The sequence below is a fragment of the Microchirus variegatus genome (genome assembly GCF_963457635.1).
Source record: "Microchirus variegatus genome assembly, chromosome: 6".
NCBI classification, from domain to species: domain Eukaryota; kingdom Metazoa; phylum Chordata; class Actinopteri; order Pleuronectiformes; family Soleidae; genus Microchirus; species Microchirus variegatus.
Window position 1 is genome coordinate 23,280,010 of NC_139807.1, and position 18,826 is coordinate 23,298,835.

General features: G+C 40.1%; 1 protein-coding gene across 1 annotated transcript in view; it reads right to left on the bottom strand.

The window, feature by feature from the left end:
- The window catches only part of plch2a (phospholipase C, eta 2a), a gene marked incomplete at its 3' end in the record, with an annotated part of 183,410 nt that overhangs the window by 21,403 nt on the left and 143,181 nt on the right, over nucleotides 1-18,826 (bottom strand). Inside the window, exons 14-19 of the mRNA XM_083891041.1 lie at nucleotides 18,443-18,543; nucleotides 18,219-18,307; nucleotides 16,952-17,134; nucleotides 16,735-16,842; nucleotides 4,386-4,510; nucleotides 1,292-1,376 (exon numbers count right to left, since the gene is read on the bottom strand). Of these exons, the coding sequence (XP_083747167.1) occupies nucleotides 1,292-1,376; nucleotides 4,386-4,510; nucleotides 16,735-16,842; nucleotides 16,952-17,134; nucleotides 18,219-18,307; nucleotides 18,443-18,543 (691 nt within the window). The remainder of the gene's footprint in view (nucleotides 1-1,291; nucleotides 1,377-4,385; nucleotides 4,511-16,734; nucleotides 16,843-16,951; nucleotides 17,135-18,218; nucleotides 18,308-18,442; nucleotides 18,544-18,826) is intronic.

Below are 18,826 nucleotides of genomic sequence, written 5' to 3' on the forward strand. Positions count from 1 at the left end.
CGCTGAATGAAGCCTGTCATATTTGGAACAACAGTCGGGAACCTAAATTGCTTGCACAAAACTATTGATCAGCACTCAGCATTTGTTTGTTTGTTCATCAAAATCAATATGTGCCGAGAGCGCGGGTGGGCGGGCGGGCGAGAGAGAGTAACGAGTGCGCGTGAGTGAGGTACATCGCACAAGTAAGCGAGTTTTGCGACTCACTCCTCGTCAGTGGTGACTTCTTTTCTGAGAGAAATCGCTGCAGCGGCTCTCGTAATTCGGGATGCGTCAAGATTCTGGAGAACAATGTCCAGGAATCAGTGACAAAGTGGAAGTTGTGCCGGGGCAAACAAACTAACTGAACTGGAGATGTTTTGTAAAGAATGGTCCAAAATACCTTCCTCCAATCCAGACTCTAATTGGAAGCTATAGGAAGTGTTTAGAGGCTGTTATTTCTCCAAAAGGAGGATGCACATTTTTCTTTTGAGGTGCCTAAACTTATGCACATGCCTAATTTTGTTAAATAATTCTTGCACTCTTTCTGTAAATCATATAAACTTTATTTCACATCTAAATGATCACTGTGTTTGTCTCCTATATCATATATTTAACTGAAATGTCTTTTTCAAACAACCAATGATTTATAAAGGAAAATCATGAACAATTACAGGGGTGCCCAAACTTGCATACCACTGTATGACTACACAAGTATAAAGACAAGAAATGATAACAGAATATGCCACCCCCCCCTCCTACATTTTTTATTTTATTTCATTTCAAATCTTAAGAGGATATTATGTCCAGTTTGTTCATGCATTGTATATGTATTGTTCTGTGTAGCAGTGTAGCTCACAACAATAGTATCTGTGCTCATACAGAGCAGGGTGTGGTTTCACTGACAGCTTAGACCAGGAGGGGGTTGTGCTGTAAATGTGATGATTCTGTCTCTTGGCTCTCAGAAGGTGTAAATCTTTGTGGCTAAAATTCTCCCTAAAGCAGTTTGAGGAGTGCCTACATTCAAATGGCCACATCTTCTTCAAAAATTCTCAAAACTCAAAATGTCCCTCGGTAGACTTATGACCGGTTTTGCCATGGCTGGCCATAAATGTCACATTCTAACAATGCATGGCTTTAATTAGCATATACACTAACACTAAATGCATGTCAAAGGTGTTCTTCGTTCACAACCACAGGTCACCTTAAGCAAACAGTGGACATCTTGAATGGACAGCTCAAAGAACACAAGTTTGTAAGACAATTTACAATTTAAAACAGACAAATTAAACAATTTAACTTTTTGTCGACTCACCATTATCATCCACTACTCTGGTCTGCTCCTTGCAGCAGTCCACTGGGATGCCAATGATCTCCACCTCTACGAAGGGATCAATGATCTGACAGACAGACACAGCATTCATGAATCTGAACATTTCATGACTTCCTGGCTATGGCAGGCAAGCTTCAGGGATTACATCTGTACTAATGCAGTGTGTTTTAAGTTATGCTTTATGTGACTGAAGAAAGTGCAAAAACAATGCTTTTCACTTGTGTTTAGATGTTCACATCAACATTACGTCGTCACCGGTGCTACCAGGTCAACAGATCAGAGCGTCTCGGAGAGTCATAATGTACGAGGAGAGACTGATTGTTGAAGTGGAGAAACATAAAATTATTTATGACACCAGATCAACAGTTCTTCCACGTTGGAGAATGAAAGAAGCTGTGTTGTTGTTGTTTCCTTCTCGCAAACTCCATCCATTTAGGAATATCGCGCAATCTTCCGTGAATACCGCTGGCTCCCAAGGCACCACTGCGCTGCCGAAACGCATCCGGGCTGAGGACGTTGCAAAACCATGCCGCTGACGTTCCGCTGCTGTAACGCGCCCGGTGGAAATCCCGATTTCTATTTGTGATTATCTATACATGCATGGTTTACATGGTAAGTTTGTAAACTTAATATAAGTTTGAAGTGAAGCAGTAAATGGCCAGTCATTTTCTACTGTATCGTCTCATTAACCCTTTAACACACCTAGACACCTTTTTGTGTTTTTGACTTTTTCTTTTTAGCTTATCTTTTTAATTTTTTCATGCATAATGTTAAACATTTGCCAGGTTGTGTATTTCTGGGTGCTTTCATGTGATTCATTTTTTTTAGTCCATTCTAAACAAGAATGTCAAGAATGACAAAAATGTCCTCCTGCTCAGCAACAAACACCGTGAGCTGGAGATCAGCAACGGGAAAAAAAAAGAGGCCCAGAAGCCCCAGATCATTCTGATTATAACCTCTGCAAAGGAGAGGATATCAAGGATGGAAGTTCTTCATTACAGCACAAAAAAATTATAATTATTTTTATTTGGTATCTATAATGAGGTCTGATGTTGGTCTAAGAAATAAGAAAATAAAATACAAAAAATACAACTGTACACAATTTGTATAGCTTGTATTTGTATGAGCACACGTTGGTGCTATAGTTGTGTAAACTGAATATTTATGAAATATGACATTATAAAAAAATAATAATGCACTTTTTTTTCTGCTAATCTTTCACATATACCATGCTGCAATAATCCCGTTTGCATGGAGTATATTGAAAATAGTACATTTTTGGTGTTTTTTAGATCATGAAATCAAGTGGCATAAATAAACCTGGCAATTTAAGGGTTAAAAATAAAAAATATATATCAATATTTGATATGGATGGAAAGAAGAGATAGACAGGGGTAGGCAACCTTTACTATCAAAGGAGCCATTTTTGGCCCCTCTCCCCGAAATAAAATTCATATGTGGAGCCGCAAAACCTATTTGACCCTTAAAATGAAGATAACACAGACCCCCAAAATTTAAATAGTTCCCCCCCCCTTGCCCTTTTGAAAATTTCAGGTAAAAATTGGGCATTCTGAGGTTTTTTGAAGGACCATTATGGTGACTCATGAAGTAAGGGCAAGTAACTCAAAATGTAAAAAAACAGAAAAACCAAAATTAATTATTGTGCCAATTTTGTAACATTTATTTTATTGATTTATTTATTTTTAAATCTAACTTTGTTGTTATGGCTGGGACTGTGTGTACTGACATCACTAAAGTCAAGGCATTGCAATTATAGAGGGTGCCCCTCATCTGGTGCGGGCCTTTTTTCTATGCGCAGTTTTATCCACACATCCATATATGACACATACATAATGATCCTTATGACGAGGATCGATTAAGAGCGCACTTTTCATTGTTTTTACTCCGTGGTCTCAATCTTTCTTTAGAAGACGCTTTAGCACTGTAATTAAGGGAATAATGGATGCATCAGGTGAGTTGATCTCTTTAGTTAACTGCTCAAAGGGAGAGAGAGAGAAGAGAATGTCGCAGGGAGTGTTGCAGCCAAGTTTCGCTTTTGCGCAAAGAGACTTTCCAGCATTTAATAGGTGATGTTCCAACGTGTACTCACATCTTGTTGGAATCTTGTGGTGTTCCAAACTGATCTTGGACAGACTCTAAGCGGGTATAGACAGGCGCGTGCTGGCAAAAACTATATCCAGCACGCGTCTGTCTATACCCGCGCATCATCACAACATCGTTTCGGTGGTTACCGGGGGAACAATAGGGCGTCTTTAGGGCGCCCTGCCTAAAAGTAGGGCGTCTAATGTCCCCAGGATGCCCGGACACCCTGCTGGCTAAAAGCCTGCAGGGCGCAGCAGCTGTCCACACAGCTGTGACCATCACGAGTGGGGGAAAAGCTAAACCAGACACGATTACAATTAAAGCTTTCCCTTCAGCAGCCACGCACAGATGTCTAGTAACAGTGATTTGTAATATCATCGACCTGGCTGCAACAAATGCCTCAGTTCTTTATATATAAAAAAAAGCGTGTGATGACATGGAGAAACTTCATCGTGCGCCTCACCATGAGCGCATGTGGACAGGGCAGTTGACGGTGCGCGAGCCCCGACAGGAGTGGCAAGAGATGGGGAAGAGAAAGCAGTAAAATGCTATGATATAAATAATTATTTTCTAGTGAGCTTTAAATGAAAAATAATTTTAAAAAAAATGTTTTTTTCAAAGCTCCAGGGAGCCACAGCAGAGGGGCTTAAGAGCCGCATGCGGCTCCGGAGCCGCGGGTTGCCGACCCCTGGTCTAAAACTTAAAAATACAGATGTATACAATGTTTATAGCTGTGTACTTTCATGCACACCATTTGGTGTTCTAGGTATAATAACGTATTTTTTTTTTAAAGCGCATCTAAGGGTTAATGAAGCTATTTACCTATTTGATGATGCCACAATATTTCCTAAAAAAAAAAAAAAAGTGTGCGTCTATTATGTCTTTTTTGTTTTGCTTTTTTGCAAAACAGGAAACTTCCCAATACACACGGAAACTTTAATTAAACTATACAGCAGTGGTGCTATGGTCTTACCTCTCCCCTGTCTCCTAACATCGAGTCTTTGGGTTTGGGCAGTTGCTGTCCACTAATGATCTTCAACACCAGCTGTTTCTTCATTTGACTTGGCATTGGGTCCTCCAGGTTTGGGTTAAAGGCACCTGCAGTGAATAGAAAGGAAGTGTAGTTCATTTGTGCTTGTTCACTCTCGAACAATTAAACTATTATTCTCAAAAAAGCCTAAATAAAACAACATTTAAAGCACAAACTTGTTTAACACACATTTTGACAGATCTACAGCACACCTGTTTCAATTAAAGCTGAAATAGACAACATGTGTGCCACTATATGCCTCAATGAACAGTATTGTGGGTCTTAAAACCATAAACTTTGTGTTTAAATTAGGGTTGTTTGAGAAGCTGTGAATCGATTCCTAGTTAGGGTGTGGTGATATCACATTCCAGAGCAGTTACGGTGCCCGCGTGTTCACTTCACTTAACCTCACTTGCATGTATCCATATGATCATTCAGTAAAATTTAATTGATATTGTTTATAAAAACTGATAACTGTTAGGAGTAAGCACTAGAATGAATGTGTATGCAATTGAATGCAAAATATTAATAATTTAAATGGTAATAAAACAAAAAAAAGTGCATAAAATGGTATTCACTGAAGATGGACAAGGAAAAAAACATTGCAGTGGCTTTGGCTATACTTCTTAACAGAGACAGAGGCTTCTGGTCACGGCGACGCCATCTCACTTTTGCTATGCTAGTGGACTTTATCACTAACATGTTAGCATTTAAGCTAGTGGACTTTAGCACTAATTTGTTAGCATTTAAGCTAGCGGACTTCATCGCTAACTTTTTAGCATTTAAGTAGGGATGCACCGATTGCCATTTTTGGGGCCGATTCCGATTTCCGATTTTTCAAGAAGTTTGACCTGCCGATACCGATTTTAGCCGATTCCGATTTAAATTTTTTAAACCACTTTATAGCATACTGAAATATATATATTTTTGCATATTTTCTTTGATATAACATTTTAACATAGAAATACAATCAGTTCACATCCAATATCCAACTAAAAATATAACCTGTATGTGTAGTTTATTTAAGTTTAAACATATTTCACAACTTATTACCTACACACAACAATAAGTAAATGAACTAATGACCAAGAGCTCACTCTCTCTCTCTCTCTCTCTCTCTCCCGCTCCGTGCCAACAATGCCTCGCGCTCTGCGCACACAGGTTTAAATGACAAACAAACAAATGCTGGGTGCTGATCAAAAGTTTTGTGCAAGTGATTTAAGGTCCTGACTCTTGTCCCAAATACGTCAGGCTTCATTCAGTGATTGAAACAAATATATAAACATGAATGAAACGTTTACATGCAGAGCGCGCGCTCACTCGCAAAGCAGACAACAGCGGCGCAGCACCGCCACAGCGCTGCGGGTGCGCGGATGTTGTGTAATCAAATACACCGGTATGGCCATATATTAAAAATTCATATCATAACGGAAAAAAAACAGTATTAGGTGTGAACCGGTATACCGCCCAGCCCTACACTCTACTACATGTGCGTGTAGTCGCGTGCACATGTGTTGCTGATGCTGCGCGATGCCGGTGCATTTTGATCGGCTTATTAAAATTGGAATATTCTGACCGATTGGCCGGTCACCGATTTCGGCCGATCAAGTGAAAATCGGCCGATTCCGATCACTGGCCGATTAATCGGTGCATGCCTACATTTAAGCTAGTCGACTTTATCGCTAACACGTTAGCAATTAAGCTAAAAAAAACAAAAAAAAAAGGTTGACCTGACATGAGTTAATATCTGCAGTTACAAGCTCTATAATAAGATACAAACAATCAGAGATAGAATTAACAACCAGTATAGAACAGCCAGCCTAGACTTAATCGCGGCTCCAGCTATGCACATACTAAATAATTTTACTCCTATAAGCCTCCCGGAGCTGACCTCACTGGTCTCCTCCTCTAAACTAACTACATGTAAGCTGGACCTTATACAAGCTAGACTCCTTAGAGAGGCTCTAACACAAGTTGGTAATATCTTACTAGATCAAATAAATGTGACCCGCCACGGACCAAGCGGGAACAAGTCCGCCGAGTGCAAAACGAGAATTTTTTTTTAAATTAGGGATTTCCGTTTTTTTCAAAATTACACAAGTTGAAGTTTTGAAGAAGCCACTACACGCTTCAAATCACAGTATTGTGGGTCTTAAAACCATACACTTTGTGTTTGAATTAAGGTTGTTTTATCGCTGTGAATCACTCCTAGTTTGGGTGTGGCGATCTCACATTCCAGAGCTTTTGTTGTTTATTCAGCCAATCAGCTGACATCACAGAGAATACACATGGCTAATTAATATGCACGTACAGAGAGAGAGAGAGGGGGAGAGAGAGAGTGTGTGGAAAGTTCCAGCAGTTAGATCTGTGTGTGTGTGTGTGTGCAGTGCGAAATTAAAGCGTGATCGTCATCAAAGCAGTCATCATCAAAGCTTTGTTGAACACAGGAAGGCAAGGAGAACAGGACAATAATTGTCTGTGGCTGAACATCTTCACAAGGAAAGAGAAAGCACAGAGACTGCTGGTGTGTGGACTGTTAGCATTTTAAGCTAGCAATCTTTATGCTAATGTGTTAGCAGACTTCATCGTCACAAAAACAACAAACAGATGGATAATTCCGCGGCTGAAAGAGAGCAGGACAGACCCAGTAGTTGTCTGAGATGATGACGTGACGCCAGCACCGCTCTATATTCTTATGGGTGAGTTTTCATATACGTAACGTTAGTGTTCAGTCACATACAGGGATGTTTTTTCTTGTTATTGTTTCACTAGCTCCAGCACAAATGTGCTGAAGTGCTTGAATCATGTGTGAATGACACAGCTTTGTGTGTGAAGTATTGACTGTGATGCTAATGATTTGAGTTGTGAGTTAGGACATTATCAATTCATTCAGTAACAGACCACACTACACCACAGAGACACTTCAATGTATTTAATTAGTGTCTGATTTGATATTAGAAATATGTGTCTGTCTTTGATCCTTCTCTCTTAAGTATATATAGTATATTTTGTTTTCATGTAACAACAAAAACAGATGATGGAAATACAGTGGTATGCGTGGCATGGTAGTGGCACCCCTGTAAATGTTCATGATTTTCCTTTATAAATCATAAATTTGCTTTGAATAATTCTTGCACACTTTCTGTTAATCATATAAACTTTATTTCACGTCTCAATTATCACTGTGTTTGTCTCCTATATGATATATTTAACTGAAATGTCTTTTTCAAACAACCAATGATTTATAAAGTTTTGCATACCACTGTATGACGACACAAATGATAACAGAATAACCCCCCCCCCCCCATATATTTTTTAGGTTAATTCATCTTCTTTATGTCCAGTTGTAATTGTATTGTATATGTATTGTTCTGTGTAGCAGTGTCACTCACAACAATAGTATCTGTGCCCATACAGATCAGGGTGTGGTTTCACTGACAGCTTAGACCAGGAGGGGGTTGTGCTATGTAAATGTGATGATTCTGTCTCAGAAGGTGTAAATCTTTGTGGCTAAAATTCTCCCTAAAGCAGTTTGAGGAGTGCCTATATTTCAAATGGAAATATCTTTTCAAAAAATATCAAATTTACACGTTTGACATTGTTGGAAAGCTTAGAAATCACACTTTCGGAATCTGTAAATAACTCCAAATGTCCCGAAGTAGACTTGTGAACGCTTTTGCCACGGCTGGACACAAATATGGCTTTACTGAGCGGCTGCGTCTCAAAGGCCTTTAAGATGGCAGTAATTAAGCCATTACTTAAAAAGCCTTTTCTCGACACTAGCATTCTGAGTAACTAGACTGATCTCAAACTAGGGCTGAACGATATATCGTTATCGTATCGATATCGAGATATGAACATTCAAGATATTAATATCGAAAAAGCGACGATATAAACGATATAGATTTTCCCCCGCGCTCGCCCTGCTAGTACAGCTCCGGCAGTCGAAATAAACATCTCTTTTACGATTGCCCTTGAATGCACCACTACGGCCAGCCAATCACAAACCTTATTTCATGTTTGCTGTGGATCGACAGCTGAAGCAAACCAATGACAAACATAGGAGGGCGGGAGGGAGACGGAGACTGAGACGCACACTCACACACACACGACATACAGCGGGATAATTAAAAAAAAAGAAAAGTGACATGAGTGCGGAAGATAATGAGGCCGGTGGCGATTTTGTGCCAAAACATAAATCATCGATCATTTCGCCACAACCACGGACCTGTGGTCAAGCCGGACAACCGAACCTTACATCAGTTTAACGATCCATTTTATTACAACAAACTCCGAACTCAAGAGCCGCTGTCTGCAGACGTCCTTCTTCCCCGGGAGCTTACAGGTGATAATATAGGGCAGGAGATGAGAGGTGCGTTAGCTGCTAACGGTTAGCAGACTGGGACTTAAAGAGGACCAACAGGTTTGCGCGATGACTGATAACGCATCGAACATTAAAGCGGAGCAGCAGTAAAAATGTGATGATGAAAAATTATTTATTTATTCTTTGGTGACTTTATGTTAATGTTGATGACTGGCAGTGAGTTCTCATCAATAAAACTGCACTTTCCATGTGGAAAGTTTCCACAGTCTTTTGTATAATGTTTTTATTTTTCTGAAAAATGCTTGGTTTTCACCGAACCTGTAGTCATATCGTATCGTATCGATATCGAGATATCTGGCATGAATATAGAGATATGAAATTTTGTCCATATCGTTCAGCCCTATCTCAAACCTCCCTTTTATTTCAAAGATTTTAGAAAAAGCTGTAGCCACCCAGATGTGCGATCACCTGTGTAGCAATAATGTATTTGAAAAGTTCCAGTCTGGGCTTAGAACCCACCACAGTACAGAGACTACACTACTTAGAGTAAAAGATGATATTCTTATGGCCTCTGAAAAAGGACTGGCTTCTATACTGGTCCTGTTGGATCTCAGTGCAGCATTTGATACTATAGATCATGAGATCCTGCTACATAGACTAGAACAAGATGTTGGGATTAAAGGATCGGCACTTGTCTGGTTCAAGTCCTATTTATCGGATAGATTTTAGTTTTTTGGTGTAAACGAGGAATCCTCCATATTTACTAAGGTTAACTAAGGAGTTCCTCAGGGTTCTGTGCTCGGCCCTATTCTTTTTACCCTGTACATGCTGCCATTAGGCAACATTATCAGGAAACACAACATACATTTCCATTGTTATGCAGACGACACCCAGCTATATGTATCTGTATGGCCGGACGACCCAAACCCATCAATTAAACTCCAGGATTGTCTCATAGACATACAGACGTGGATGACTCGGAACTTTCTAATGCTTAAAACAGAAAAAACTGATGTCATGGTCCTCGGGCCAAAAGATATGAGCACCACTTTTAAACCTAGGCAGTAACACTCCAGTCCCTTGCACTACAGTAAGGAACCTAGGAGTCCTGTTTGACCAGGATTTATCACTGGATGAACACATTAAGCAAATATGTAGAACAGCCTTCTACCACCTTTCGCAACATTAAGACAATTAGAAATATTATATCGCGAAATAGACTGATAAACTAATCCAGGCCTTTATAACCTCTCGGCTGGATTACTGCAACTCCTTACTGTCTGGTTGTCCTAGTAAGTCCCTGAGAAGTCTTCATCGTGTCCAGAATGCAGCAGCACGGATACTGACTGGAACCAGAAGACGTGATCATATAACTCCTGTCTTGGCTTCTCTTCACTGGCTCCCAGTGAAAAGTAGAATAGATTTTAAAGTACTTCTACTTACATACAAGGCGCTGAATAATCAGGCACCTTCTTATATTTGTGACTCCCTGAACTCAGGTCTACTGGTTATTCCGATAATAAATAGAAGTAGAATCGGTGGTAGAACATTTAGCTACCAGGACCCTCCCCTGGGGAACCAACTTCCACTTTCAGTCAGACAGCCTGACTCGGTCTCCGCCTGAGGTGAGACTGAAAACCTACCTCTTTAACATAGCCTATAGTCGAAGCTAGATCAGGTATGTCCTGATTAGAATAGTTTATCTTATGCTGCCATAGGCTTAGACTGCTGGGAGAATTTCCCATCATGCACTTAGAATGAGCACACAGACTTTGCACGAGCCGCACTTTCTCTACCCCGTCCTCGATTTCTCAACCTTCACCATTTACCCGATGTCCCCCCATGAGATGTAGCACATAAATCCACATGTAGCACATCTAACTGATTTTTAATCTCTTACAGTTCTGCTGACACCAGTGAACGACATCAGGTCAGGACAGGGAAGAGGACTCCCTTATCCCCAAATCTCTGAACACAACAGCCTTCGCTACAGGCTGTGACAAACCCAGTGATCCAGATGGATCCTGGCATTTAAAGACTTTTTACTTTTTATTCTTTGTCATTGTGTATTGTATGTTTTGGGTAACATCTACTGCACGTCTGTCCGTCCAGGGAGTGGATCCCTCACCTGTGGTTCTCCCTAAGGTGTCTACCCTTTTCCCTGTTACCAGGGTTTTTTCCCTGGTAGTTTTTCCTTACCCTGGTCGAAGGTCTAAGGACAGAGGATGTTACCAACCCTGTGAAGTCCAGTGAGACAAATGTGTTTTGTAAACTGTGGGCTATACAAATAAAGATTGATTGATTGATTGAGAGTTAATGTACATGGAACACAGCATAATTGAAGGATATTTTTCTCTTGCCTAAAAAAATATTGCACTTATATCTAAATATCACCTTTAAAATATGGAGTATGAGCTTAAAAACACATGGAGGTCATGTAACAACATGTGGACATGAGCTGTGCAAAGTCTGATGCTGTTGAAATCAAGCAGAGTGGAATTACAGAGGTTTTATTAAAGAGATGTCTAGTTTGGCACCGTCTGTACCATTTGAGATTTCTTAGGTACCAAATATTAAAAAAACATTTAATTTTATTTATATGTCACTACAGATCTAAAAAGAACTTGTTTTGAAAAAAATAAAAATAAAGTATGATAACTCGCTGTAAATGGATGCTCCCTGTGCGGTGCGTAATACAACTCTGTGGCTCTGCAGCGTCTTCAGTTACGCAGCACCATAGCTCTGACTTACCTTGGTTTATTTGGGTGATTGACAGCTCGTTTTAAACCTCTAAACCAGTAGAATCAAACCCCCCTTTCTCTAATCAGAACAATCGCATGTCGCTCTGTAATGATCAATCAGACCGGGATTTGTCCCAAAGCATGCTGGAAAGTGTAGTTCTTCATTAGAAGTGGTTTTGTTCCGGTGGAAATAACTTGTTTTGATAAACAGCAAAGGTAAGACAACATTTATGCTTGTATTTCTTGAAAGTCAGTTGTTGTTTTGCTCTTATTTTGGGGCTGGATCCGTGAATCTTGGACGTAGAGTGATAAAAATCTGTTGGTTCTCCGCTGTCCAGTCGACACATGTTTTTTTGTTTACATAATCACGCTGACGATCGGGTGCGCTGTAACGTTTTTCCCGCTCCTGCTGGTTTGATCCGTCGGTGTGTTTTAACTGTGTTTCATGACTATAAGAATGGTTTATATGAGATTTTAGCTGAGTTCCTGACCTTTCTGTGGGTATGCAGCATGGCTATGTTTGTTTAAGTTAGATATGGTTTTATGCCGCTTTTGTCGCTGCGTCTGACGCTGGTACCGGTGGCAACCGTGAAGAAGAGGTTAACATGTATAAATATGCTTTTTTTTAAGTAGTACATAACCTGAAGGAATAGATAGCGTGGTAGACCAAGTGCTCTTGGTAGAAATGTTTTCATAGCAGACAATACTGTCTGCTGATTGTAAGTTGTTTTAGACACAAGCATCTGCTAAATGCCCTAAATGTAAATGTCTTAGCCTATGCTCTCTACTTATCATACTAAAAGGAAAACATTGCATACCCCCACTTACATCTACACCCCACATTCAGGAACATATACACCTTTCCCAGAAATGAATTGTCTGTTGATATCCTCTTTGTGGACAAAGACATGGGATTTTAGCTCAGTCTGATCAAATTAACTATATATTTTTTTAGAGATAAAACTTTTAAAGCAGTCAAATTTCACCAAAACACAACACAAGGGTATAATGTATGTGATGTATGCTGTGGAGGGAAAACAACCTGTTTGTGTCCACTGTAACAAGCCTGCTTTTTTGACTACCACCAAGACCCAGTGTTGTAAAATTGCAACAAATATGTAACAAGCTCTAAATGAAATGTGATGCATCTATTCCACAATAACTAAATATGTACATGCTAGGCCGCTTTTGATATTTTGTGGCCCCCACTTGATATCAAAGTTTAATGTAAGTGCGGCCCGCAGTGACGATAAGGAAGAACGGCGCAAGTGGGAGAGAAAAAAATGTGCAGACTGTAGCAGCTGCTGATTCAAAACAGCAGTTACACACACAAACATCTATATCACAAAGTCTCAGCTGCTAACAAGTTACTATAGCAGCCTACATGTGATTCTCTTTTCACTTAAACGTGCGTCGGCGCATTCTCAGCGGCTGCGCTGGCCCGCCTCACCCGTAGAGCTGCAGTCTCTGCACACGCAGGTGCCAGGGAGAAGATGTCAGTCAACACTCGCTGCAACCAGGATATAACCAAGGTGTTAAACAGAGTCAATGGACCGTTAGTGGGAAGTTCAAGGATAAGAATGTGACTGTGGGATTGTGGTAATGTGACGAAGACAGGAGCCAAGCGCAGGACGCCCTAAAGACGCTCTATTTTTTCCTCCCGATGTTGTGATGACGCATGCAAAAACTTCGGCCAGCACGTGCCTGTCTATACCCGCTTAGAGTCTGTCCAACATCAGTTTGGAACACCCATAAAATGATTCCAACAAGATGTGAGTTCACGGTGGAACTGCACCTATTAAATGTGGAAAGTCTCTTTGCGCAAAAGAGAAACTTGGCTGCAAACAGCGCAGATTATGAACTCCCCGCGACAGAACTCTCTTCTCTCCCTCTTTGAGCAGTTAACTAAAGAGATCAGCTCATCTGATGCATCTGTTATTCCCTTAATTACAGTGCTAAAGCGTCTTCTAGATTGAGACCGGAGTGAAAACAATGAAAAGTGTGCTCTTGAGAATCTGTCAACATGGTCTACTCGGATCTCCTGTATTTCATCGCAACTGTATTCGATCCTCGTCATAAAGATCACTATGAATGTGTCATAGATGGATGTGGGGATAAAACTGCGCATAGAGAAATGATCCATTCTGTGTTGGGCACGAGAGCGCGCTTGGATCTGCGCAAAATGCAGGGGAGAGAGGAGCAGAGTGCACCAGATGAGGGGCACCCTCTAGAATTGCAATGCCTTGACTTTAGTGATGTAAGTACACACAGTCCCAGTAATAACAACAAAATTAGATTAAAACTCAATGTTACAGAATTGGCATAATAATTTAGTTTTTTTTTTCTTTTACCACTTACTTCATGAATCATCATAATGGTCTGTCAAAAGGCCTCAGAATGCCCCATTTAACCCTCAAATTTTCAAAAGCTCCGATTGCCCCGCAATTTTTATTAAAAATAAATAAATAAATAACTAAAAATAAATAGAGCAAATCTCTGCAGTTACAAGCTCTATGTGGATTATCTTGGTATCGAACTACAGATAACACTTGTGAGATTCCACCAGTTGTACGTTTCACTGTAGATGTAGCCACTGTGTCAGAGTAAATGTACATGGAACACAGCATAACTGAAGGATTTTTCTCTCTCGTCTAAAAAAATATTGCATTTTAAAGCAAATATCACCTTTTTTAGTAAAGGAGGTTTTAGTAAAGACATGTCTAGGCGTTCTCTCTTTTGGCAAAGCTTTGCACCATCTTTGTCATTTGAGATATCTTGGGTACCAAATTATTAAAAACCCATTTATTTTTATTTACATGCCACTACAGATCTAAAAAGAACTTGTTTTGAACAAAAAAAAAGTATGATAACTCACTGTAAATCGATGCTTCCTGTGCGGTGCCTAATAACAACTCTGTGGCTCGGCAGCACCTTCAATTACGCAGCGCCATAGCTCTGGCTTACCTTGGTCAATTTGGGTGATTGACGGATCGTTTTAAACCTCTAAACCAGTAGAATCAGACCCCGGTCTCCAAATGTGTGTGAATCACTTCATTAGCGAGTCAAAAGGACATAAATGCATATGACGCATTTGTGTGGACATTCGCCTTTCTCTAATCAGAACTATCTAATGTCGCTCTGTAATGATCAATCAGACCAGGATTTGTTCCCAAAGCATGCTGGAAAGTGTAGTTCTTCATTAGAAGTGGTTTGTTCCAGTGGAAACTTGCTTTGATAAACAGCAAAGGTAAGACAACATTTCTGCTTGTATTTCTTGAAAGTCAGTTGATGTTTTACTCTTATTTTGGGGCTGGATCCGTGAATCTTGGACGTAGAGTGATAAAAATGGTACCGCTGGAATCTTTCTTTTTTTTTTATTTACATAATCACGCAGACACTCCAGTTCCGCTTTTTAATGTGTGTGCTGTAACGTTTTTTTTAGCACCTACTGGTTTGATCCATCGGTGTTTTAACTGTGTTTCGTGAACATAAGAATGGTTTATATGAGCTTTTAGTTGAGTTTCTGACCTTTCTGTGGGAATGCAGCATGTCTGTGTTTGTTTAAGTTAGATATGGTTTTATGACGCTGCCCCCGGTACCAGGGGCAACCGTGAAGAAGAGGTTAAAGGTGCATTATGTAATAAATCTAAAGCAACTGGCCATAAAATCCTCCTAATATGTCACAGAGACTCAGGAATTATGTTCATATAACATACTGAACTCACCAACAACAACAGTACAGCCAAAATCCACTGTGAAATACTGCCAAAACCAACATAATGTTGGTTTTGGCAGTAGCTCCTTACCTAACGTCAGCTGATCAATTCTTCTTCATGCCTCTAAAACAGCAGCTGCCGGTGGCAGCAATTGTTTTAAGACCGACGAAGAAGACCTGTGTCGGAGCTAACGGAGCTTACCAGTAAACGGATTCCTATTTCTAATAAGTTAGGTGGTATCGGATCGGGGCCTGGACTCCCGGACTCGCCGATACCGATGCTAGCATTTTCGGCAGTATTGGAGGCCTTTCCGAAACTGGTATCGGAATCGGAACAACTCTACTTCTTAAGGGGTGAGTTTTCATTAACGTCGTTAATCTACATTACTTCCATTCGAAGTCACAAACAGCGATTAAAAAAAAGTTTTTTCATGCTGGATGCTATCTTTATGTGGCGAACTTTGCTATTAGCTAGATCAGTATTGTCGTATTAAAATGCAAATATTAGGCACATCAAAACTGTGAATTACACAGCTTTGTGTATGAAGTATTGACTGTGATTTTAATAATTTAGCAAAATCAGGCAGGAACTCATTCAGCAACAGACTGATCCATCCACACAACAACACAGAGCCACTTAAATGTATTTTATTTGATATTAAAAATATGTATCTATTTGATTCTTCTAACTCTTACATATATTACCTTTCTTGTATGAATGTATATTCATATTTCAGTTTATTTTTTCTATGGGAACCCCCTTGGACCTCTTGAAACCTTGGGGTCCCTAGACCTGTTATTGATAGCCATTGTTCAAACTACTATAATAGTTTATGTCCTGTGGGCTACCAGATATCAGATGTCACTGACAGCTAGACCAGGAGGGGGTTGTGCTATGTAAATGTGATGATTCTGTCTCTTGGCTCCCAGAAGGTGTAAATCTTAAAGCTAACATTCTTCCTGCTTTCAAGCAATTTGAGGAGTGCCTACATTCAAGTCGCCACACCTTCTTCAAATATTTTCAGATTTCCATGTGTTTGACATTGATGAAAAGCTTACAAATCACACTTTCAGAATCTGCAAATAACTTGAAATGTCCCTCAGCCTACTTGTTCCTGGTTTTTCCATGGCTGGGAATCTTCTCATATTGAGAAGCTAAAACTTCTCATTATGATGTTAAATCTTATTTACAATGCAATATTACTAGGCATGGGTTCTTGTGTTGACCCAACACACCACGTTCTCTGAGGAAAAGTAAGTTAATTTACAACTGTGACCAAACAATAACACACTTGGAACAGCTCGATAATTTGGCGTTGCCTGTTTATACAAGCTGATGCCCACAGTATAATGTATGTTTCCAGACGATGATAAATCATGCCATTAGCACATAACTGCCCTCTAATGCTCACACATAACCAAAATAATTAGTACCACTAACCAAACTGAACAACATAATCACAAAATGAAAATACTACTTTCTGGTCAAACTAGCTGAATTGTTGTGCTGACCTTCACACATGCAGGTAGGCTTCAGGATATAGCCACAGTTGCCATTGCTGTAGAACTTGGCTCTGTTGAGCTGCATGACGCGGCCCTCTGACTGGTAGTTGAGTGCAACTGAAAGCAAAGCAGTTCACATATTCAATGCACAGAAGAGAAAAGACTCAGCAACACCGCAGCTGCTGGACCACTCTAAATACAAGATGTAAATGGGTTAAGCTCATACCGAGTTGGCAGCCAGTGTTCCAGAATGGCTGTGGGTTGAAGTTGGAGGAGTCCACACGGTAAGAGGAAGGGTAGATGCGGGAGAGCTGCCGCTGGTTGAACTGGATGAAGGATATAGCTTTTTGCTGCATCAATTGGTGAGCTTTGGTCTCACTGAGCGACGACACCTGCCAGCTGCAGTTTGCTGCCAGGACAAACACAAAGGCATATTTGTTTTACTCACTGAGCTCCAACATTTCCATTAACTTTAAAAGTCACATAAGAACCAACTGACAGGAATTTGTATCTACTTTGGAACATATTATGTGCAAATTATTTGTATTACTGTATGTGTAGATATTATGTTATCTAAAAACTTGATAGATATTAAATTTATCATACAGGACTAGACATGTTTACGTGACGGCAACACGTAATGCTTGTCTTCACATGCGTCTTGAATCCTCGGTTGCTTATGATACTGATGCGTCCTTCACTACCATATTTTTTTATTAAAATAATCATAGCCTCCGCTATCTCTTGATGTCTGCGGGACGTGGTGGGATATGGGACAGCATTGTAAAGTGGCACTGACTGACGAGCTTTACCGCCTGGTCATAGACCAATCAATTTATGATTGAATAAGTTGGTCGTGTTGCCTTCAGGAGCAGACACGACAGCGCGAGAAACTTTGCAAACAATTTCCTTTTGCTCAACGTCCGTCAAATTGAAGCCGAAATGTTTCCAGTCAACTGATATTTTCCTACCTTTGTTGCCTTTCTGCCATGTTTTCAATCGCTCGCTCCTCATATTATTGATAGACACGTCACTCGCTAGCTTGCAGCTGCACGTAACACTGGTGCATACAAGGTGTTTTTTGAGCATAGGAATTTACATACACGCCGCACGGTGTATTAACCATTTCTCTTCGATTATAATTTTTTTATGATCATGGGAAGCCAAAATCAAAATCACGATAAAAATTCGATTAATCGTCCAGCCCTACTCATGTGCCAGACCATCTCTGAAAGTGGACTGAGAGATCTGATCTGAAGATGCATTTGAGTCTTGACACATCTTAATACCCGGTCTAAACAGGGTATTAAGAGATGTTAAGTGCTCACAGTTCACCTGCATTGTTAAAGGACAGTCTACACCTTCATTAAAGAATCACTCGCACTGCAAATTTACCAATAAGCCCAGGTATTTCACTGCCAGGCTCATGTTGTGCTTATTTGTTTTACTGAGTGAAACCAACAATGGCACACAAAGAGAAGACAGCTGCTCACCTGGAGCCTCAATGTCATATAGACCCACAGAACGCGTGTATTTGACCAGATCAGATAGCGCTCTGGACAACTTCATGGTCTTCTTCTTTCTGTAGGGCAACAAAGGACAAAGATCACACACAGACAAACACACAGTGCTTATATTCACACAAAATTCAGTAAGTTATTTGTAGTTAAACATGGTTTTTGATGTGTTTTAACACAAAATATGGTGTGTAACATACTTGCTGTGATGTAAAGGGGCACGGGAGGCGCTACTTGAGCTCTCTGGATCTGTGTTCGTGTCTTCAAAGCTTGATGTCTTCTTCAGCTTGATTGTCTTTTTCTGCAGAGCAAAAGACACATTAAAAAAAAAGAAATAATATTAATGTGTCTTTTTCATGTGTAAATGCAATATTAACATATTCTGTTTCTTAGCACCTTTCAAATATTGTTTTTTTGTTTGTTTTTTTTGTCAAAGACCCTGCATAACAGATGTTTTTGCTTGTGATACTATAAGGGGGGAACCTTCACAGAAAAACTTATTCACTAATTCATACACTTGTATTATTTGTGCCTCATTCCCATGTGCACAATTTCAGTAAAGAAAAGGTTACATTTGGGGACTT